At 35.4% G+C, this 24575-nt stretch overlaps 1 protein-coding gene across 4 annotated transcripts in view; it reads right to left on the bottom strand.

Annotated features, from left to right (window-relative positions):
- The window catches only part of ATRNL1 (attractin like 1), a 544479-nt gene that overhangs the window by 435279 nt on the left and 84625 nt on the right, over positions 1–24575 (bottom strand). For all 4 annotated transcript variants that reach the window (XM_049809569.1, XM_049809570.1, XM_049809571.1 and 1 more), the window contains exons 9-12: positions 21529–21712; positions 17393–17547; positions 3209–3293; positions 1125–1333 (exon numbers count right to left, since the gene is read on the bottom strand). In XM_049809569.1, the coding sequence (XP_049665526.1) occupies positions 1125–1333; positions 3209–3293; positions 17393–17547; positions 21529–21712 (633 nt within the window). The remainder of the gene's footprint in view (positions 1–1124; positions 1334–3208; positions 3294–17392; positions 17548–21528; positions 21713–24575) is intronic.

The raw sequence follows: 24575 nt of genomic DNA, 5'->3' as shown, positions 1-24575 counted from the left end.
TACATAATGCAGCTTTTTTCCAAGTTTGGAACTCTATATCCAGTTTGATAACAAATAAAAGCTAACAGAAAAATAAACTGTCTTGAAGCATTGAGTAATAACAGAGCTAATAATTTTTAATAAACATAAAAACGGAATGGCAGTTTAATCATGTGGTAGTTTGTACATGTAGCACACAGCCAAAGTTTGGTTAGCAATTTTATACTGTGCTACAAGAAAAGATGCACAGAAAAAATAGCAGATGTATGTAGCAGGGAAGCATATTCTGTTCATGTGAAGTATAAGAACAATACTTTCACAAGCAATTTATCTGTGACAAGCCAAAATACTTCAGAATAGGGTGAAACAGTTATTCACAATACTAAATTGCTGTTTCAAACAATATAGCTATCACAATGCCGCACAGAAATTCACATGACAAACTTGAACCCATTTTGACATACTGCAGCAAAGGGCTTGTTTGCCTCAAGTTTGTTTCTGGCTGTGACTGTACTATATTCTTCTATACAAATGCTCCTGTTTGATAAGTAATCTACTTGAAGCAGCGACGCTTTCCCTCTCTCTTACTGGTTTGTATGGACATGAGAGTGCCACATGCCTGTAATGTCAGATATCACTTGCAGTGCCCACCTGTGCTCTGACTGCTGTTATGCTTTCTTTGAATCAGAAAAATATGAAGGCTTATGTGAGTGTGAGTGAGTGTGTGTGTGCATCCCAAAACAGGAGAAGGTGTAGAAACAGGAAAGAGGAAAATTAATTCAGTTACAAAAGCTCACCCTTTTATAAATGCTTCAAACACACTGAGCCAAATCCAATCTAAAGTCATTTTATGCTTTAGCTCCCCAATGAATTAAATTCTTATCTTTGAATCTTCCTATGTTTTGTATCCCTTAGCACCTTAAACTTGTATTCTTTTGCACCTACTTCCCTGTATTTAAAAATTTTTTAAAAATCAAATTGAATTATTTTAAAAATTAATCCACAAATCTATTGCATTGGGTATTCTGAGAGGATCAGTCTTAACTACCCAATCATTAGTTCCACTTGCTTGGGTTTTGGCGGGTCCCTCCCTAGCTCCTACATCTCATTGCAAATCTGACACTGTAAGACTAGAATTCACTTACCTGTTTTCTTAGGACATTTTGCTCTAAGGATATTATTAGCATGTCCAGATTCCCAGGATTCACAATGTTTCTTGTTCCACAGACACCTTATCCCTGGACGAGCGTTTTTACACAGCTCTTCATCTCTGAATGCTTCACAGTTTGGAGGCTTGTACACAAGGATGTCATTCAAAAGAACACTCGAAAAACCCCCAAATATATACATGGACCTATTAGGAAAAAGCAAGTAAGTATAACTGTTATTGTAGCTATAGATATGTTTTCTTGATTTCTTATCTGTCTTGATATACAATAAAAAAACCCCACATAATATTATAAAAAACATTCTTCCCCTCTCTCTAATAAAGACTCTGTCAGTGGTTCCATTATAAAGATTGATAAGTTTTTCAATGTATTTCTCCATGGAAGTTTAGACTAATAAAAAAATTGTTCAAAGTGCACTGTGCTATATGCATTAGTGAGTGACATATACCATATGTCTGGAAAGAAGAAAGAGCAGCTATGGAGGCAACCACTCATTTTTGGAGTTAGATAATGAGAACAGAGTATGAAATAATGGGCTACAGGAAATGAGAACATTTTTCTTCAAGAAGATTTCAAAGACAGCCAGTAATAATTGGCAGATGGATATTTCCTTTTGGTAATATTTCCGGTGCAGTAGCTGCTGACATCAGAACCAGAAGGCTAGACTTGAGATCTTACCCTTCTCATTTAAAACTAAAACCAGCCTCAGGTAAAAGATAATAATGAAGAACCTGTACGATCTGTTGTATCATATACTCTTACAACAGAATTAATCATACAGTTACCAATAGCAGAACTCTTTGGAGAGTATCTCGTATTACACTTTTCTGTACATAAAATGCTTAAAAATACCATTAAGTTCAGGGGGTTAAAAAAAAGGGAGGGGGGGGGGGCATTTTCACTTTGAATCTAATTCATTGAAAGGGACAGTTCTCGAAGTATCAGACATAGCTTGTATGTCTTAAAACAACACAAATCAGAATGAAAAACTACCAGTTGTTGAATTCATTAATTCCAAACAATTTTCTCTTAATGAAGTAACCTGTTAATTGATTGATTTTGAGTGCTCTCTGTACAAAGTTAAAATTTACTGCTATTTTTGTTAAAATCAAACTCTTATTTGTAGTATTACTTACCACCTCCACTATTTCTGACCTATACAATATCCATATGTATAGGATCCGTAAGTTTCCCGCATATACTTAGATACTGAGTTTATTAGCATGATGAATAATGTAGAAGAGAAATGATCAGTAGTAAAATGATCTATAGTACTACAACTGTCAAATATTGGGCCATTTGGGAATGAGCAATAGTAAAAGAAGCAAAGAGTAGAAATTTCTTTAAACCAGACTACAGTTTCCTATAACTTTTCCATGAAAAAAGGAGACATTTGTCCCACACTTTTATCTTTGAGGGCTGCAGTGGAGGAAGGAGAGTTCAGCAACCAAATCCAGAAAACTCCAGATCCACCTCATCTCCTGTTTCTAGATGATGAAGCTTTACTGAGCTCCTCTACTCATCAAATGACATGAAAGTATGCTACGTTTTCTAGAGGATAAGCAACAGACTCAATATAGTCTAGATGCCGGCAGGCTTTTTTTCCTGCAAGTGGTTAATGATGATAACTGTATCAGTATCATCAAAACCCTGCTTTTTCCAAGCAAATTTTAGTTACATGGTTTTGATTTTATCATTCTAGAACAGGAAGGAATTATAGCATGCTGCAAAGAGAAAAGGATTTCTCCCATCACATCTAAGTGAGGATTATAGTTGGTACTGAATTTCAAATCCAGTGTAGTTCACAATACTGAGGAAACACCTCAGTACACTAGAAGGTTCTTATAAAATTCCATTGAACAGATTCCACAGCATGACAGTTTGATGATTAGCTGTACTGATTACTTAAGACAAGTAAAGCCCCTGATGAGCACTACTTTTCATGTTAATGAATTACATCAGTTGTATGCTGTTGAACCATACTTTACATAGGTGTAATTTGTGCCACGTTTTTCATTCAGAAAAAACGGCCAGGAAAATTTAAAAGACACTTCATTTACCCATTACTGACAACAGCAGTGTGACCAAATCTGTTGACATCTCGATGTAGATTAGGTTTTGGTAAAATCTTCCATTCATCACAAGCTGAAAGACAAAACAAAAGCATATGAAAACATATAAAATAATTCAAAAAGCTTTCAGCAAAATAGTGCAAAATGGATTTTATCAGACTCCCTGTGTATTTTAAGCATCAACTAATTATTGCCTATTTACCCTCCTTTCCCAGAGGGATCAGTGCAGGTAATCCCTGCTGTCCCCACTGTAAAAACAGACCATCTATACCTCATGACCTTGAAATGTTCTTAACATGTTTTCATCACCTATTGGTCTCATGAACTATGAAACAAAATTTCACTGATGTATTTAAGACCATTCTTAATATTAGCTTCTAGGGTTTTTTAAAATTGTTCTGCAAAATCAGCAGGATTTGACAGACTTTATTTTTTCTGTTGTCACTAGGTAAAAGCTAAGCTGTTTTTTCCTACTCCTAATAATCTGCTTTATTCTGCTGTTTAAATATGTTATTTATTCAGACTCCATAGGGTCCTTCTAGAGTCTTTATTTGCAGTGATATGCATTTATCAACATATGTCACAGATCAGTGATATACACACTATCAGTCTTTAAACACACTCCATTAATGCCATTTTGGTCCCTCTTTTCATTTCTTTTTAAGTAGGATTTAGATTTTTAGGTAGATCCCCCTTTTAAATGCATCACTGATGGATTTTCTGGAGAAAGGATTAATATGCATAAAAAAAGACTCTTCTACAGTTTAGAAATGGCAGGATTTGAGTACACTGCAGTCACCAGTTCTGAGAAGCTATATTTGCATTGCTCAAGAATAAACCAACAGGTACTCCTTTTAGATGCCTTTGTTGAGTAGGTGCTCCAAGAACCTGTCAGCAACACTTACCTTTCATGGCATTTATCAAGGCCAGAGGACACTCACAGAAGCGTCTCTTTATTATACAGTTCCCCACCTTCACAGCCCGTTTCAATACCCACAACGACAACCACTGCCATCATTGTCATCAAGTGATCAGTAATATTGCCCTAATGTTACACACTCCCAAATTAGCCAAAGGATTTCAGTTCATATGTATTTCATGACTTTCCTTTCACATAGTATTTGAGATAAAGGTTCTATCAGTATCTTAACATCAAATTAACTATCCAAACAAACATATTTCTTTTAGTACTGCTATAGGAGCATTTACAAATGTGGTTTTGGTGTGGTTTCATTTTTCTGTCCTGACTGGGATTTTAGTTCTTTAGAACAACTAGTCCTTTCTTCATTACTTCCTACTTGAACTTTACTGACTTCAAATATTCAAATCCCACAGTAATAGAAATAGGGAGCACTGGGAGATTGAAACTTCAAAGAAATCCCTTTAAAATGGAGCAAAGAAAGTACTTTTCTATAAAGCAGGCAAAGCATTTCTATAATTTGTCATCATAACAGATTTTATAGACAGGTAGGGTAAACTTTCAGGAAACCTTTCATATCAGACAGAGGGTTACAGTTTTCTCATTTAAAAATCTGCTATACACAAAAAGATAAGGATTAAATCCAAAGTTGAAAAGGACTTAAAGGAAGAGAGACCTCTCCAATCCAAATAAAAGTGTGGCTTTACTTATTTTTATATATATATATATATATATATATATACACACACAAACAAACACACATATATATATATTTACGTCTTTGATAATTATATTGGCCTTTCAGATATTCTCAGTGAAAACTTACTTGCATTTTACCTTAATGTGGTTTGAAACCAGAATAACAAGATGACAATTCTTCTTTTAAACCAGTGGCAAAGCTATCAATTTGGGCACTAAGACACACACAAAAAAAAGACCTATTTGCTCAGCACACTCTCCATAATACACAGAAGTGGATGGAGTACATGCCTGTAGAAGCAGAAGTGTCCTATAGAGACCAACAGTCAGAAAAGGTCACTGGCATACAGCAAGACTGTGGGGAGCACATCTGAAACCTAATTGTTTCCAGGGTCTTAATGCAATTATTACACACGTTGATTTTTACCTAAAATTGCCGAGTTCATTTACCTGTAAGATTCCAGTGACAGCCACATCTAAGTAAGGTATAGTAAGTTAATTTTAAAATTTGGAATAATTTATGCAAGTTATAGATATGATTAAAAAAAATAAAGAAATATCACCATCAGACCACATATTTCAAGGAAGACTGCTTAAGGTTAAAAAATAAAAAATGAAAAAGAAACCAAAACACCCCTCCTCTCTCCCTCCCTCCCCCCCAAGCTTAAAACAACAAAAATGGATATTAGGAAATCCAAGAGGGACAAATTGTCCTCGAGGCTGGTGTCATACAGAGCCTAAGTCACTCTAACTGCTGGCTGCACTGGTCCTGGTCTCGTTCCCACTGTCAGAACAGTTCATCTCTGCTGGTGCTGCTGTTCTGGCACTTTTAATGCAGAAAATTATTCACAACAACACTTTGTCCAGTTAGCGTCCTGTTAGCATGCTGAAACATCTCGGTGCAAGGTCACGCAAGGGTGGACTCGGCACATGAGAGGAGGCAGGATGGCATGGCTACGGGCAAAACTGCAGTAATACGCCGCTAGATTGACTCAGGCTTCCACAGAGTCACAGCCTGAGCCCATAAAGAGAGTCAGAGACTCTGGCTGTGGTAGATAAATCAATTACATCTTTTTATAAATTGGAAACAGAAACTAAAAGCACATTATTACCAGAGTAACACAGATGGTCCAAACAGCAATAATTTCAACATCAGATGGTGGACTCGGAATGAATTTAGTAGTTTGAAGAAAAAGGAAGTATAGTAAGTTTAACTCACTCACTGTCTTATAGACCATACGCATCTCCAACATTTTGCCTCTTTCTCAACTTCTACCTTCTGTCACTATCATTGTTAACATTATATTATTATAAAATTATTATATTATTAATACGCTTTCTCTTTCACAATTGTTCCTTATTTATTTTCTCCACTTAAATAGAATGGTGAAAGTACATACATGCCAGAGAGATGCTGTTCTTGAAAGTTTCAACAGAAGAGATCACAGTACTAGGGCACCAATTAATTACTTATGATCACAAGCTTCAGATGAAGGTAGGAGTAGTATTAAATATAAAAGTTGTATATTCCCCACATCACAGCATAACACCGGCATTTGATACGTATAATTCAAATACTATGAAGGTAAGAGATTCAGACTAAGAGCAATATTCTTCATTGGAAGTAAGTGATCAACAATAATTAATTCTATTTCTATTTCAATAAAATATTTCCATTTTAAAAGCTATAAATATCAAACATTTTAATGCTACAATCGACCAGCAAAATCTTGCCGCTATACTGTAAAATCAAGTTCTTGCTGCTGTAAACCATTGCACATAAACAGAAAGAGCATGTTTGAGCTCATATGCCCTTGATGGTAAAGGAAACAATTTAAAACAAAAAAAACCACACTAAATTTTCATCTGATCTTGGAAAATGTTGCACATTATTTTTTTTATTTTTACAAACATATATACAAATTTATAGTGTTTCCTGTACTGAGAAATTTATTTAAGAAAAAGTGGGATTTAATGCCAAAGGAAAACCATAAAACCATAATAAAGGCTGGTTTTGAGATAAGAAACCCTTGAGGGCTGGAGATATAATAATTCCTTTCTTGCTGATGGTATTTGTCAAACTGGCAGGTCTTTTCAATAGAGAACAAGAAAAAAAGGGGGAGGGAAGCACGTTACAAATAGCCTTCCCTCTTATCTCCTCCTAGCCTTCCCAATGACTACTGAACACTGAACAGAGCATTGTGCAAGAATAATACTTTTGCTCAGCTTTAAACTCCTGATCTGAGCTTCTCTGTACAGATTGGTTAATACAAAATACAGATAGTTAACCAACTGATTTTCGGTGGGTTTTGGTAAAGAATCAAATAGAATTCATCCCAGCCCATCATCTTCAAACTTCTTTTGAACGTTTCAAGGTACCCAAATTTACAGTTCCAAGAAGAAAGTGACAAACAGCAAATGCAGTATGAGTTTCAACACTGTTTATCGGTATTACAGCCTTCTGTGCATTGTATTTGTTGTATTAAGTCTAATAAGAATGCTAAGCTCTATGGAGTAAAGAATAAAATACTTTCCTCTATAAAATACCATGCACCCTTAAGGTATTATACAGATTGTAAGCAGCAGATATGGTACTGGTTGTACTTACCATTGTCTCTGTATGTATCTCGGTTTAACATATAGCACATGGAAGCATATACTGCTTTTAATAGGAACAGTTACCAAGCACATGAAGAAGTGATACTATTCATTGCAAACCGATTACCAGAATTTTTAGTCACTGAAAAGTACAAGGAGGAATACAGGAGCTTTTCTTCCTATTAGTAAGGCTTTAACTTCAAGAACTAGTCCTACCACTTTATCGCATTATAAGAGGATTCATACTCCTCCCTAGCGTAGATTAAATAGTTACCAGAAGTGGCTCAGAGTGAATTCGCCAACCATACAAATTACTTGCATGACAAAACACACCACAGAAGTGCACCGGATTTGAGGTGATCCAGCTGCTGCTGGCAGAGAAAAACCCCAGCTGAACTTTGCGTGGGGTTGTGCGCTCCAGAGTCAACGCTCCAACAGGACAGACCTCGACACCTTATACTTTGTCCAGTCTCCTGCACCCTTCTCATCTACATCCTATTAGCAGTATTGCATTACTGATCACAGAGAGGATGACCGAGGCATTTCATAGAAAAGTTCTCAACAGTAAGGAAAATTTCACAGAGCTTGAACTCAGGTGGGAATCTATGCTGTCTACAAGGGATATAGAGACACAGAGAAAGAGTCCTTGAGAATTCACTGGGGACCATTAAGGTTCCATTGCTGAGATCACTAAAAATACAACCAGTTACATCAATACAAAGGTACTATAATAGCATATAAAGTAGGGCAAGAGGAATATGCTGTAGCATATAGTATACTAGTGTATATATACACTAGTATAATGTATTCATACATTACCAGAATGTTTCCCAGTATGATTTGATACAAAAGTAACAACCACATTTCTAATCAACATTGTCACATCAGTAAAATACTTGAACATAGATTTGCTTTAAAATATTTAGCTAAGACCAGATTTAGCAAAACGTGACTGAAGGAAAAATAGGGAAAATATAGCATTCTATCTCATCCTGTTAGTCTTGCAAGTCTTTTTATGAGTAACTTTTGCTCTTCAGACATATAATTGAAGATACCATTAAAAACCTTTTTAAGAGTGGGGGGGCAGTAGAAAGTTTGCACTTATAATTCACATCTGATTTTGAACAATGTATTACTTAAACATTAGGGCAGATCTGGAGCAGAAGAAAGTTAACATATCTCCATTAAATTCATGTCTGAATTAAGTTAATAAAGCAGTTTTGAAAATTATGCAAGTTGAGCACCCAACTATTTCCAGTTCAAATTTTGAAAAATCTAAGAGAACCGCACATCTACAAGTTGGTTTAGAGGTGATTACTCTCCCCTTTTCTTCATCTGATTTATTACATTTATTATGCACATCTCGATTATTTTCAACAACTAAAAGACTATGAGGATGACCCTGAAAATCTTGACATCTCGCTCCCAAATCTACAAAATTTTGTAAAGAATATAAGAGAATATCAAGGAACTGAAATATTCCCTTTGCAGAAAACACTATAGAAACTCAGAAGAAAAACTGTAAGTGTTGAACAGAATCTTATTTACACCTCATCTTCATTTTCCTCCCCCACCCTGCAATGCCCAATACTGCACTCAAGACTGAACAGAAGCACCATGCCTAGTCAGAACTTGCAGGTGGAACTCTTAAGTGATACTCTTACTGTTCCCTTTAAAGAATGGAAAAGGTTCATACTTCCAAAATACAATAAAAGGAAAAAGACTTACTTTATATAGTTTAACAGTAGTTAGAGTAATGATCCAGGATATAGGAGAAATGGGTTCATTTCCTACCCAATGGGATTTAAACCTACGGCTTTCATCTCTGAGGAAAGTGCCCTACCTGTTCAAGCTAGGTAACTCTTCACTACTCCAAGTTAATGCTGTTCCACTGAACGGAAAAAGAAAAAATTTAATAGGTTTAGAAATAGGGAGCAAAAGTTGTTAGGACAGTCTCTAAAAAAGGGACGACCAGTGTTCCATTCTCTACTTCCAGGATCACATTTGTATTTCTGCACTGGCAGGCCCATTTAGTGACAACCTCTTACTACATTTGGAGCTATGCTTTAAGAAAAGGTATACAAAACTACCTACTTTATGTTTACATTATCAAATCATTTCTCACTTTTAAAGCATTTAAATAGATTTGAAATGCTCCTGCTCAATCACACTCTCTGTGCAGCCTTTCATACAAGTAGAAACCAATGTCAGATTATGCTTGTATGTTCCCCTTACATATTTCCAATAACTACTCAGTTAGTTTTACTCAGGCAAAAGATGAAATGTTGGTTCACAGAGTATGGACACACATTACACTTCTGTCTGGTTCTCTTTTTTTTGCGACTGGACAACTAAACCACCATGAAGTTAGGTATGAACAAAAACAAAAAACTTTTTTTCCAATTCATTCCAAACTGCATAAATATTTTTCTTTATTCAGATAATAAAAATCTCCTTACTCTCAGGAAAACATAAAGACGAATATGTTTGAAACAGAATTAATTGAATTTACACTATAGCTCTAACATCTATAGCAAAGTCCATACACATAACAGTGACTCCCTAAACAGTATTAAAAAAAAAAAAAAAAAACACAACAACCTTGAGCTTTACTATTAAATGGAGCAGTTATGTTATTATAGTTTTGCTCTTCTAATAGTACAGTCATACGGAGGTAATCACTACTACAGACTGCACCAGAACTACATTTATGACTGAAGTGCTCAGGAACACATAAAACTTAAACTATCACAGCCACTGCTTTACATTTTCTTTGTAATAGCACATTGATAATCCATTTGTAACTCCAGAAGGAGGGGAGAATTGTAAAAATAGATGGGTTTGCATTGGGAGAAAAAAAAAAAAAAAAAATCACAAAACTTTACAGACACTTAAACTTACTCATTTTGTTGATGACAAAGACTAAAGTTGAAACAACTTATTTTACAAACAATTTATGAATAAAAAATTCATTTTATTCCAAAATACAAACAATATGTTTGCTTACAAGTGAGACTAAAGTTAATCTCATGAGATAATCGTGAAAGTTTTTTCCAAACAGGAAAAAGATTTTAAGCTTTGTATGAATACTCTAGAAGAAACTTAATATTTCACATTCATATTATCTTTCATGATTGAATTTGCATACTATTTAATCCATAATAAAAAAATTGAAATCCAGACAGTAACTAGACTTACAAAAGAAACATTGCATAGTATATTATTGTCTTAAATGTCTGGGTTATTGCCCTTCTCCCATAGATACAGACAAGGCGAAATACAACTACCACTAGGAGAGACCATGGAAGCAGCTGCCATGTTCCAGTGTTTTCAGTTTTCAGCTTTTATAGAGGTTCCCTGTCAGTCATTTTCTGTACATTTCTAGGCTATCCAGATACCTTAGCAATTGGCACACATGAAACAAAAGGACAGAGACTGAATATTTCATACACTGAAACTGCAGGAACTGCCTTAGGCATACAGAAATATATTTACTAACATGACCATTTGGCCAGGAACTAAAATAAATATCCTTACTCTTCGAAAAATTTTTTTTTGTTTTGGTTTGGTTTTGTTTTTTGGTTTTTTTTTTTTTTTGGGGGGGGGGGGTGGTGGTGTTTGTTTTTGTTATATACTGGTCTCAGTAATTAGAATCTCTGTTTTAATTCTGATTCTGTGTGTCTAAATAATCTATTTTTATCTGCAAATTTTGCATTTGAATACACATAAAATATAATCTAAATTACTTTCCTAAGCTCTGATTGGAATAGAAATGCAAGAGTTTTAAGCATAGGGAGCTCTTGTATCATGATTTTACAATTAAAAAAAAAAAAAAGAAAAGAAAAAAAAAAAGAAAAAGAAAAGGGGGTCTTATTAACCCAAAGTAATACTTCAAAAATCTATCCTTAAGCCTTAGAGTACAGCTTTGAAATTTTTTATCTCCAAGTGGGCTGAAAACATGTTCTTCAACATGCACATTTGTATCTAATACATATACATATATAAATACATAATGTAGTGGTTGGGTTATTTTAGTTTTAAGTAGTACTTCAACAGGCTCCCCAGCATGAAAATTGAGCTCTCCTTCAGAAAACTGAAACCCACATGGACATGAACTTCCAACTACCCATCTACACATTTAGAGAAAGAAAAGATTTCCAGTAATGCTAATGTCATACAAATTGTAAATCAAATTTATAAAATACATTTATCAGCACTGTAACATTAATTGTAGGGCAGCATAAGGAAAACACACACATGATGTGTTTTTTAAACCTTCACACCAGGTACAAAGATTGAGAATAAAAGTGAAGAAACGAAACTGTAATGCTGCACCCCTCTTTTCTTCCCAAGCCTACAGCAGAGAACAGAGCAAGGTAGGATTCTTGCTCCAAATCTGGTCACCAGACATAATCTTGTTACAAAAAGCTGGTTGTTGATATAGCCTAGAAGGCAGAGTATGACTGAATATTCACAGTGTAACTTCTGGCATTTTTCAGGACAATACTACAGAGTTCTGTTTTCTCTGGGAGGGCTTTCCATGACTGTTGCAAAACCAGAAGGCCAATAGCAGCAAGAATAATCCATAATAGTTTTTAGCTCATTTTGATTACACTGGAGCCCATTTGATAGCTGATTCAAGTATGCTATATTTGCTTAAATTCACGTAAATACATGTATAAAGAATGTTCTCAAATTTTCCCAATTTGCACCATATAATCCTTAGTCATGGCTAAAGAATTAGATGCCTTCATGATGTGGATTCATTTTGTTTATAAATGTTTAAAAAATTAAGAACTACTTTGCATGAAATTTTATTTTTTTTTCACTGCTCTCATCCTTCCACAGAATTCAGCCCAGTTATTGAGATGTGTACTCATTAGACTAACTTCTGCAAAACAATAATACTTTGTTTGGAGCAGGAGTGGGACTAGAACTTTGTACGGTAGACACATCATCATGGTTTCTCTCTGAAGTGTATTCTATTCCTAATATGATGTACATAATTAAATTAATCAAATATTCAGAAAAAACTCCCCAGCACACTAGCCTAGTTGAACTGCTCTTCACTGTGTAGGCAGAAAACACAGTGATAAACTTGAGGCCAGCAGTAACAAACTTGTGTGATTTTGCTTCTGAAGAAAAAAAGCAGACTGAACTAACATCAAACTTTGTACCAAGAAGAAAACATAAGCAAAACATCAATACTAACACGTGTCATGCTTCCTCTCTAGTTCTATAACACATTTATTTAAACTAATCTCTGTGGCATCTAAGCAATTTGTAGAATCCAAAGTCAGTGGTGATTATCTACTTACTTTCTACCATGTCTCAAGTCTCCCAAAGGCATGCAATTTTTATATATTACAAAGTAGTGCTAAGGAATTGGGAGAACTCGGAGTACAGATCCTAATACATAGTTTCCCAATTACACAGCAAAGACTGAAGAACAAGATAATATCTCCTTTTGAAAGATAAATCCCTATTAGTTAATTAAAAGTATGCAGCCAGTTTTTCAGACATGCACATCCCAGTTTGTATTAACTGTCATTATTACATATGATGACTATACACAAACTGTCCTTTGCATATGTAACTCGCTGATTTCCAAAGAGCTGTCACAGAGCATAGATTTTCATAAGCAGTGAACATGGGGGTTTTGCTATATACATCTATTAGAATTCCTTTTCTAAATGAGAAAACTGCTGCAAGATACTGCTGCAAGTATCTTTCAAAATGCTATATGGAAGAATTGAATAAAGGTCCTAGATTGAACACTGACATTACATCCATAATAGGCAGGATCTCACCAGTTGAAGTCCTTCAGCTTCTTTTTTTACATACTGAACAGGTAACTATGGCACTCCAGTGACCAGTAGATAAAAAAAAGCCATAACCAACATCACTCAGAAAACTGCAGGTCAACCACAGCATCCAAGACTTAGCTCTGTCCCTATTGCCAAGGCTCCTTTTTCAGCATAATGTAAGCAATAACAGCATGGTTGGAAAATAGCTCACCTCTATGAGGATAACCATTTGTGGATCTTTAAGGAGCTGCCAGAGCAACTTGGCAGCAAGTCTAGTGGTAAAATATCAGAGGAGGACAAAAGCTTACCAAAGGCCAGGTTTCTAAAGGTCATTTTATGCAGCAGACTTATCTAAATACGTTTACTGCTATTTAAATAAATACACCAAACAATATTAAACTATGAAAATTAGAGCATCATAATAGTATTTCTAACATCTCCAGATCTCTGAGTCTTCAGCTTTACCAAATATATTCAGATGCAGTAAGCATTTAAAATGACTGAATTGAGCTCTTGGCTCATGACACTTACATTTAAACTGTCTGAAACTTATGCATGTAGACCAAGTTCAGTACCTAGAGAGTAATGACTGATTCCACAAAAGAAGAAAAAAAGAGCAACTCTGTCCTACGCTTGGTAAAATTAATTGCTCTCTGGAGATACTTATCTCCCTCCATTGACTGGAGGAGGACTCTCTATTACCAGATCGTATTAGAAACCAACATTTTAGACAGCTAAACTTAACTGAGATTAATCCCCCCAAATAGTTATTTCACATTAATATGAAAAACAGTAAGCATTTTCATAGATAAAAAAAAGCTGAGGCAATCTATCCATAAGACTATGTCACATATAATAAGAGATATAATCAGAAGTACTCTATAGCCCAACTTGAACATAAATAGTATAGGCTCTATCTCCAGGATTCAGCTGGTTTCTGGACAGGACCCATTTTTTACAAGATGGAGCATAATACTCCATCACTTGCAAGGTATCGAGGAAACATGATACTGATAGCATCATACATTTTTTTCTTCCAAGTATTGTTCAAAAACTCATGATACAAAGTAAATAAAATTCTGAAATATACCCATTCAATAATTATTTAATTCTTAGTAAAATAAGTATTTACTGTTTTCTGAAAAAGTATGTCTTAACCTAATGTCTTAACTGCTGTGAGATTGCGGTTTTTATTTGGTGAAATGAATAACACAGAAGATTAAGTCTGAATCAAATCAATCTTCACAGATTTAAAATTTTTTTAAGGGTAATTACTACATCCATTTCTTTTGTACTTCATCATTTTGATAACACATGGAGGATGTGACTTGCAAGAAAAGTCAGATATTGTATTAAATATTGTAATCAGCTAGAAAAACCAAAATATTGTTCCACCTTAAAAAAAAACAACAAAACACCACAACGACACATAGCACACAACATTTTCATGAAGTAGGATAAAAAACTCCTGGCGCATGAAAGTCAGAAAGTTACACTTATTCAGATCCTGGGACACATACTACTGATTCTCAAGTGCATAGTCTACAAATAAATGTAGACCAATAAGTAATATTATCCTCTAAAATGATGAGGGAGTTTTTATTCATTAAAAATTAAAAACAGATGTAAACTGAAGTGAGAGCAAAATCAATAGCTTACACCATCAGATACCTACAAGAAGCTACAGAATATGTAATACAGGGATACAATAAAAAAAATTCAACTGTTCTGAAAAAGCATTATTCACACACTTGGTGAAAGTGGCAGGAAATAACACATATATGTTCCATGTACTGAATTTACTGATTATTTTCGCATGAAAGCAAACACATTGCATTGATACCTATACAGAAAGCCATAAAGAGCCATCAAATAGCCCTATAAAACAGATCATGTCTCACCCTCCCTACCACTGAGTCAGCTGATAAACGCTTGCCAAAAATAGATCCAGGCACTATCCACGGGCTGTTCTCTACAGGATCATGCACAAGTCCATTTCCCAGACTGCTCTGACACATTTCCCCATTTTTAGCACACAGGAGAAGTGGCTGTGGTTTTGGCCCAAATATGACCTGTGTGTTTATATTTGCAGCCTATGCATAAAATATGGACATGAACATTAGGGAAGGGAAAAACTATTTATGGTAAGAATAGCAGCGGCAATAAACAAGACAGGAAACAGATTATGGACTCATTAAATTGCCCTAGATTTACAGCCTCCACAATCCCATGGGGAGGTTTTTCCATACCTGTACAGCTCTAATGGTTGGAACCATTCTACAGACTGAAAGCTTAGACCCACCTAGTCTTATCTCCAGACTGTCCTTCACCTTAAACAGTTTTCCTCCAAAGTGTATTCTTATCATATAAACAACAATCTTTTCTGGTCTCAGCTACTCTGTTGTGAAATTAAATATATCACACATCTTTCTATTATTTCCTACAGGTTCCTCATGCTTCAGTCAACCTGAAGGCCATGCAGGGCTCTGTTTGAGTTTGTCTGTCTTAAATGTGTGTTGCCAAAATTCTACAAAAATATCTAGGGCCTTGAGAACGACATCGATGCTTTCTTCTTTTCATTAGGACCGCACAGGCCACTTCCACAGTCACATGCCACTCTGGACTTGGACACACAAGCCACTGTCATTTCCTTCTGTTTGTAGGAGAAAATTCTTATCATTTCCTAAGTGTATGACTTGCACCTTGTTCCATTAAACGTTATCTCAGGTGGACTGTCATTTCCAATCATCTCTTCTCCCTGAATGACAGTACAGCCTCCTCCCAACAGGTTGTCAGCAAAGTCTTGTGAGGTTCTTTTGTTACTATTCACTTCTACTTTTGAACTTGGGTAACTGGGAATGAATTCTGTATTTTGAAACTTGTACTGCATGCTAGCAGGCTTTGGTGCTTCAGAAGTAAACGGGGTTTTTAGCACCATCCTCCTAAGACTACCTTCTGTCCCATCTAAGCACAAATAGCTTAGCCTTTTTCATTGTGCTGTTGTCCATGGAAACACAGTTTATCCTTAATGTAATGTTGCAAAAGTATTCCATAGCCTGTTATTGCCCTGACTCATTTAATGTAGTTATCCCATTAATCTATATGAGGGAGTAACCCCCAGAATTTTCCTCCCACTCAACAAGACTGCTCACGCTAGACTGTGGGTGAGGTATTGCTCCATGTGAAACAGACATATACCGAGGTAGTTATCCTGATCATGTACTTCAGTCTCAAAGGCAGGAATCTTCTAATTAGTACTCTGACCTGAAAAGCATATTAAAAGGTAGGAACAGGGAGGGCAATTTGTCAGAGGAAGCTATCCATCGAAATCCATGCATCTCAGCTATCAGCCCCAACCTGTATCCATTCAGCTACAGCCAGCTATACCACAGTCCGTCTCCCAAGAAGCTGCTTCTCTACACTCTGCTTCTGGTGGCGTGGACTTCCCGTGTTTCCACATTGCTCTTCGGCTTGCAGCAGCTTAACTTTTCTTAGTTTCCTGAGCATCACCACCTGACTAGCCCTGCCTCACCTTTCAGACTGCTGCCTACCTTGGCTTCTCCACTCCCTGATTTTCAATTCAGACTCACTGTGATGCCTTGATATAAGCACCGAGCAATGCATTTTCCAAACTGCCAACTCCAAACCTTTTTAGGAACCTCCCAAGTGTTACTTTTGGGGAAATGTTTTGGTTTCATGTTGGGGGGGGGCAGGGTTGTGGGTTGGAGTTTTGGGGGGTTCTGCTTTTTAAATTCCATCATCATATTTTATTAGTACTATGTAGATATTCAGTATCAAAAATAAATCAACACTTGGAGGTAATAGCCACTAGGGTCTCTGTTCAACACACTTAGCACCAAAATGCACCAAACTCTTGCAATTCATCTGGTAACATGTCCGTCATTCATATAAGACAGTATGAGGCACATTTTTTGAAATTTATCATTTTAGCTACTATGCTTTGTCCCACAAAGCAAAAACTTTAGAATATTATGGAAGAGAAGCCTGGTTTTAATTTTTACAATATAATTCATAAATAACTTGAAGGTGTTTGGGATCAAGACTTTAAAGAATCACATTAGCTAGACTTAAGAAAGAAACACTGTGGTATTTAAAACCCAAATGAGAAAAATACAATACAATACATACCTATATCATATGCAAGAAAGTCAGCAGAAAAACACTTTGCACCATTACTCAGGGAAGTATCATTATGAGTGTTTCCACCAAAAATGAGCATAGCTCCATTGATTAAGACAGCTGAATGAAGATATCTTGCAAAACCACTCTCTTTCAAAATAGTCCTACAATATATAAGAACAAATTAATACATACTAACATGTGATAAACTGTATACGTGCATCAAGAAAATTTATAGATTAAAACAATATAAAATACAAGGAAAACACTAAAGTTATTAGTAAAAATGATGAAATGTATTCAGATTCTTTCTAAGATTATGAATTTTCTCATGTGACAACAAATATATTTAGCATTCATTTAAAATGTCATGCTTTTTTTAATTAAAAAAACAGTTTGTCAAATAATGTATCTGAAATAAATTGTATCATGTTTACATTCTTCAGAAGTGATTAATGATATGGTAAATTTTACTCAAAACTGAATGAAAACCCATTCATATTATTAATTCCTATTCTTACATATCCTTAGCCATGTCAGGTTTTTATTCAAGAAATGCAATAAAGAATTCTTTTGAAGGCTAAAAGAATCTTTAAACCATCCTAAGTATTGGAAAAGTAGAAGGTTTGGTTTTGGTATTTTTTATTAATTGAACACTCAGACCTGTAAAAGAAATAGTAGAAGTCGAAAAACACTTGCACTGCTTCAAAAATATATTCAGGCTGGCAAATCAAACATACAGAATTTCAATACCGAAAAAAAAAAATAGTACACGCACATTGAGTCTTTGATCTCTCTTCATTCATTTTAGCTTGTGTCTGTGTGGTCTGCTTTGTGCCAGAGCAGTAACATGGGCCCAACAGTAGCCAAGAGCTATCAATACTACAATTTTAAAGTGGCAGGTGTGGGGCTAGTAGAAAGAACAGAATACAAACTTGATTCAATCACAGTAAATAAATCTTACCAAGGGAGAGAGTAACCATTTGTGGGTTTTGCCAGCTTGAATTAGTTAAGTAGACCAGCTGTAAACATGTTTGTGAAGAGCTGATTAGATCACCAGTACAGAATATTATTTACATTCCCCTAACAACCTTTTACTTGTCTCAGTAATCTAACAGTTTGAGTTTAGACTCTCACTTTCACTTGTCTTACTGCACACTGCTCATACTTACAATTAAACTGTTTTGTCATTCGTTTCCTGTACCAAACATACTGACTCGACAATCTTTCCTTCTGATTGAATAATACTGTCTCTTTTGGATCACACTGATAATATGTTCAATATTTTTATATCATCATAGGGTTTGGGGGAGAGGGTTTCAAGTATGTCTTATTGTTTTGACATCATGATGTAAATCAATCAAATTTTTTTATTATTTATGTAAATCAATCAATAGATTTTACGTGATAAGAGATCATATGTTTAAACAAGCTGAGAGGAAGGCATTAAACCTAAAGTTCCCATATTGCCATTTAAATAAATTGCCCTCTACTCCTAGAAAGTAATATCAAAGGAAATACCAAAGACTAAATGAAAGTAAATGAGATTTTTTTTTAATTGCTTACAAATACGATAATTCCTTCAAGCCACCAGCATACCCACCGATGTCCTTCTGGTTTTAACCCTTTTTTCTAAGTAACTTGCATTTTTGTTCTGTATTTCTGATTTGAAAACAGAGCACCACGTACACATGGTTTTGTAACCAGGAATGAGCTTGATACAGAATACTTATGGCACCTACTGAGAAAAAACATGATATTTGGTTTCAACTCATCAGCTAGCAACATACAAAATGAGGAATGACAGGGAAATTGAACAAGACATTATTTTCAATAGTTATTTTCAACTACTAATGGAGGAATACTGCTGCTATGAGTTGAAAGAATGATAATATAAGAACACATTGTCCTTATTCCATTAGGACTATAGATTTCTTTCTGTCTTTTGCTTCACCAGTTTTCTACAGCCCCTATCTCCTAATTTACATTAATTGCTATACACTAGGCTCTGTGTTGATTATACTGCCTTGCAGCTGTCTACAAATAGTTGTCTTGATCACTAAAGGCCTAAAGAACAGTACAGTGTTCTGGAGAAAACTAAGGACTCTCCACAGTGTATATAACAGCAATCCCTGCAGTCTTTCTTTGGGCTACTCACTTTTCCACTTGTCACCCAACTGCATTGCCCCAGCCCTGGTCCCCACATTGTACGTGGGTTTTGCTCCCCCTAATTTCTGCATATTGTGTGCTGAGTTTCATCCCTCGTGGTAACAGTAAATTTTCCCCAAGATCCAGCAGAAGTGGAAGTGTAATACAGACCAAGTTTGTTAATTTGGCCATAATTTTCACTATTCATTAGCCTCACTGATGAGAGCAATCTTCAGAACTCTCCAGCACATATAAACCCCATGTAAATTATGCGAGAGTCTCAGCACACTTCACGCTGAACTCATTATTTATGCACATACACGTGTATCTGCAAACATTAGTCCACGTTAACTATAATTATGCCAAGCATTGCATGCAGCAGCATGGTATTTTAATGGTAATAGAAATACCCAGGAGCCAGCAGGTGCTTCCACTGTTTCAGGCCATTATCTAAGACCAGCACCACATTGTCCCCCAATTACCCACTGAGTAGCATGCAAGTAATGCAAAGCAATGCAGGTATTACAAACACTGTAATTCTCCATCATATGTTAGAAAGAATGTTCACATGAGGAATTAAAATGTCACCCCCTCACATTCCAAGAAACAAAGCTTATGCCTAATTGATATGAAGAAATAAAAACCCACAGGCCACGGAATAAAACAAGTAATCAGCTTTGTATACCAAGACTTAGTGAAGCATATGAACCTCAGCCAGATCACACAGAGAAACAGAGAGTGAGTGCAACAGAAAAGCAGAGACAGCGATGACAAGCAAATGCAAGTGTGAAAAAAGCCGTGTATATGGGCATGAGAAAGCCGTTGTGGTTCCACCTCTTCCTCGTACCCCACCTAGCCAGTGGCACATTCAGGCTCAGTTGCCTCACTGAGTGCTTTGACTACTGATTATAAGATGTCACAGAGACAGCAAACAAAGATTTTATTACTACGTAAGTGTCACTACCCCATCCTCAGCCAGTTTTCAGTCCCATAGTACAATTGACTTCCAGTGTAATACTCATGAATAAAAAAGTTCTCCACAAGCTGCAGAGAATGCCACATTAGTATAGAGGAGATACAAGCATTCACTACTAGTTTTTGTATGAATAATGAATAAAAAAAAGCCTTCCAATAATTATTATTATATTGTTGAACAGGACCATCAAAGGATACAATAATGTTTTGTTCCAAGAATAGAGTATAATAAGGAAGCATTAAAAATACATTAAAAGGGACAAAAAAATCATGTAATAATGTTTCCATGTGCCATGAGTTAGTGGCATTCAAAATCAAGAGTCTCAGTGAAATCAAACCCACAAGTTTCCAACATCTGAGAGCAAGTCTTGTGTGCTTAAAGTTAAGCCATTAGTGCTCAACACAAATATTGAATTTCAAGAATAAAATGTTCCAAGAAATAGTTCTTGATCTCAAATCATCTCTAAGGTAAGAACAACCATTTACGGTCGCTTTCTATACGTAACATACAAGTAGCATTCATAAGTTACAATAAACTTGAGGGACAAGGAACTGACAAAAAATAAATACCAAGAACGTTAATAACTAAGGATCCCTATACAATACCAGGAATTTTGTGAAAAATAGCCTTCCACAGTTCTTAGATTTCTCTACTTACATAAATAACAGGTACTTGAATGTGCATCAGCACTATATCCATACCATGTGGAAACAATACACGTGTACTATTTCTGCATAGTGGTTATGCCTGGGTAGGAGAAACTTTTCTTAACTTGTAGAACATGTGCAAAGCTTCCTCCCTGCCATTCCTTCAATGCGTAGCTCCATTAATCCACTGGCTAAAGTCTAATCCCTCACCACAATTCTTCCATTTTGTTGCAGAGAACGTACTGTTCTGCAACATGCAAAGGATATAGAAGTGCCTATCTAACTACTAGAACCTTACTCCACCTTACTCTGTGCTTATGTTGTCTTTTTCAGTAACAAATAACTTCTTTTCCTACCTTATAAATCCCACTTACCATGTCCGAGTATTAAATTCGTATCTGTAAAGATCATCCACCAATCCATATTTATTGCCAGGTAATGCTTTGTACCCACCATGGACATAAACAGATTTTGTCAGTTCATCATAGACACTAGTATGGCCATATCCACCTTGCACAATTGCTCCTTTTGTTTCTGGTACGAGCCATGAATTAGACCCTGGAACAGATGTACAAAAGACACAGGTTTAAGGCTTACTCTTGCTAACACACAATACTAGGAGTTCTAAGTATACAAAATAATTTTCACTATAATTCTAAATACAGCAATAACTAGGATTTGTTTTAAGAAGTATTTTTATACCAATGTATCAAAATATCTTCAAATGGATAATGTTATTAAACTTTTATCTGCTATTCTTGATTAAATCCCAAATACATCACTGTTACAGGTGCCAGGCAGTATCTCATACTCTCCCATGTGTGAGTTCAGCACACACACAAAACAAACAAACAAAAAAAAGCCCAAACCTTTTGGAAAATATGAAATTAAGAGTTACGATTAATTCTCTGTCAACCTTAATTTTGCCCCACCAGAGATGGCTGATGAGAATTCAGTGCTCCAGCTACTTCAGCTGCGTTAGGAACACCTGTACTCAATCACGGGGAAACTGTCTGGAGAAACTTGGCAGAAACCGAACTGCTGTGAGCTGTGAGAAGCATGTAACGTAAGGTAGCTCGAAGTACACATGGATACAGACAGACACTTTGCTACTAAACTGTAAAATTATTGAGCTAAAATCAGTTTCCAACTACTGTTTCTTAGTTATTTAACTGCAAATATACCTACTTAGTTGCTGAAAACTCACAGAAGGATAATTTGGTAGCAGCTCATTAAACTGGCACTTAAATCCACATTTTACATCACATCATTAATAACTGCAAAGAGACACCAAATAAAACCATTCACAATAGCTGTTATGACTGAAGAATAAAACACAATTGGAAAATATTTTACCATGGCAGTAAAAAAAACCAGAGAAGTTAAGTGACTCCTTGTTGCCTGTGGCCCTGAAATTTCCAATTTTTTTCCCCTCCATCTTCCCAGCTGATGACGTAAATCACAAAAAGAGCAAGCCACGAGGTAATATTTCCTGTAGAAACCAGCCTATTCAAAAGAGCCTATGAGGATTACACAGCCAGTTCTATGGATGTGAAATGGAAGAAATAATTCACTTGGAGCCTCTTGAAGATTATGTCAGAAGAACAGAAAGCGTGGACAAGGACTTCCGAAATGGAGCAGTCTCCTAATTCTTAACCTAAATTGGCTGCCATTATAAAGTTATTTATCCAAGGCTAGCACACAACACCATACACTTTGCTTCATCTGAAAGTTAGTTTAAATTCCATTTCAATTTTTATCTGATATTATGTAGGTAGTTTAAGATTACCTCTTTTTCCTCTGCATTCTTCTGTTCAGTGAATAGACTCATGACTTTCAGTTACTACTGTTGTTATTCTACTTCCATTAAATGTTTTCCAGGCACTGCCTCTATAAGCTAGTTACATTTTTTTCAGTAACAAGTGCTTATAAGCAAGCTATAAAGCATAGATTAAACTGGAAGACTCATGCTGATTTTTTGTGTGTATAAATAGTGTATTACACAAATACCAGCATTCATATCTGACACAGTACATTTTTATTATTTACATGTGGTGTAATGTAACCAGTATTTTATTCCAATCTCTATGTTAGATATTATCAAGCTATTAAGAACTGCAACTGTGAACACAAACATCAAATTTGTACCAGTAATACTGTATTTTACATACATATTACCTTGCTAACAAATAGATTTACTTGATACAATTTATGTAAGAGGGTTCGTGAGGAGTCAACCTGCAGATACACCTTTCTATCACCAATACCATCCTTATTTTTTCATTTAAACAGTGATCAGTCCTAAAGATTGGCATATATGCTTTTCAGGGAAAAATGACTATTTCTCCACATAAATTTACACAATGGTATTGATTATATGCGTAATAGAATATTTTGCATTTATATCTGACTGGTTTATGTAGCATTTGGAACACTGTCACAGTAAAATTGGATATTGCATAGCTTTACATGACTTGCACAGAAATATGAATAGCCGTTCCTTCTTGCATAATAAAAACCACGTGCTATGGATAAATACCTAAATTTGAGAAAAGAGGTCCAGCAACATCTTTCTGAAATAAAAGTCAAAAGCAGTATTACAGTTTCTCCTTCTAATTCCCATTCTAAAATTTAGTTGAGCTGCCTGAATTTTGAATACTGAAATGTATATATGCAGTTTCAATCTCTTTCACACTTCTTCAGCATCTTGAATATTGCATCATTCAGACAAAAATACACTTCTGTCTGAATTTAAATACATTACTATGCATATGATCTGCTTTTTTTATAAAAAAAAAAACTCATTGATATGGATCTTCACCTATCTTTTTTCTTAAACAGAAATCCAATTTTTATTGAATGTTATTTACATAACTCTTCTCATACTCAAAGAGATCCCAATCTTTCTGTCATTAGATCAGATGAAGTATTCAATTGACCAAATCAGTCATGCAAAACTCTGCATCCTCAACAGCTTAAAAAGCCAAATACAGAAAGAGGTCTATAAATAAATAAACCAGAAATAAGGAAATAGGATTTTTTTTTTATTATTATTATTTCCAGATTTCAATTTGTAAGTGTAATAGATATTGTAAAAATAAAGTCAAATGAATTTTGAAAAAAACACAAGAAGAAAATCGTTCCAGTAATAGGGGCTTCTACTTTTCATTTGTAATTTGACATTTTTCATCAACATCTGGGCAATCTTCCAGAGAATTCTACCACATAAAGTCCCTCTTGAAATGCTTAGGCAAGTCACTATGATAACTTCAGATAATTAAATCTGTCAGATCCTAAACAGCTGGACACAGTTACAGGCTGCAATATTCTGGTCATTTTTGTCAAACAGAATCACACGTTTCATGTCCAGCTTTACCACGACCATTTCCAGAAGACTGATCAAAGTGAAAGAAAAAAAAAA

This window comes from Accipiter gentilis, chromosome 9 (assembly GCF_929443795.1).
Source record: "Accipiter gentilis chromosome 9, bAccGen1.1, whole genome shotgun sequence".
NCBI classification, from domain to species: domain Eukaryota; kingdom Metazoa; phylum Chordata; class Aves; order Accipitriformes; family Accipitridae; genus Astur; species Astur gentilis.
This window is presented reverse-complemented; position numbering and strand designations above follow the sequence as displayed.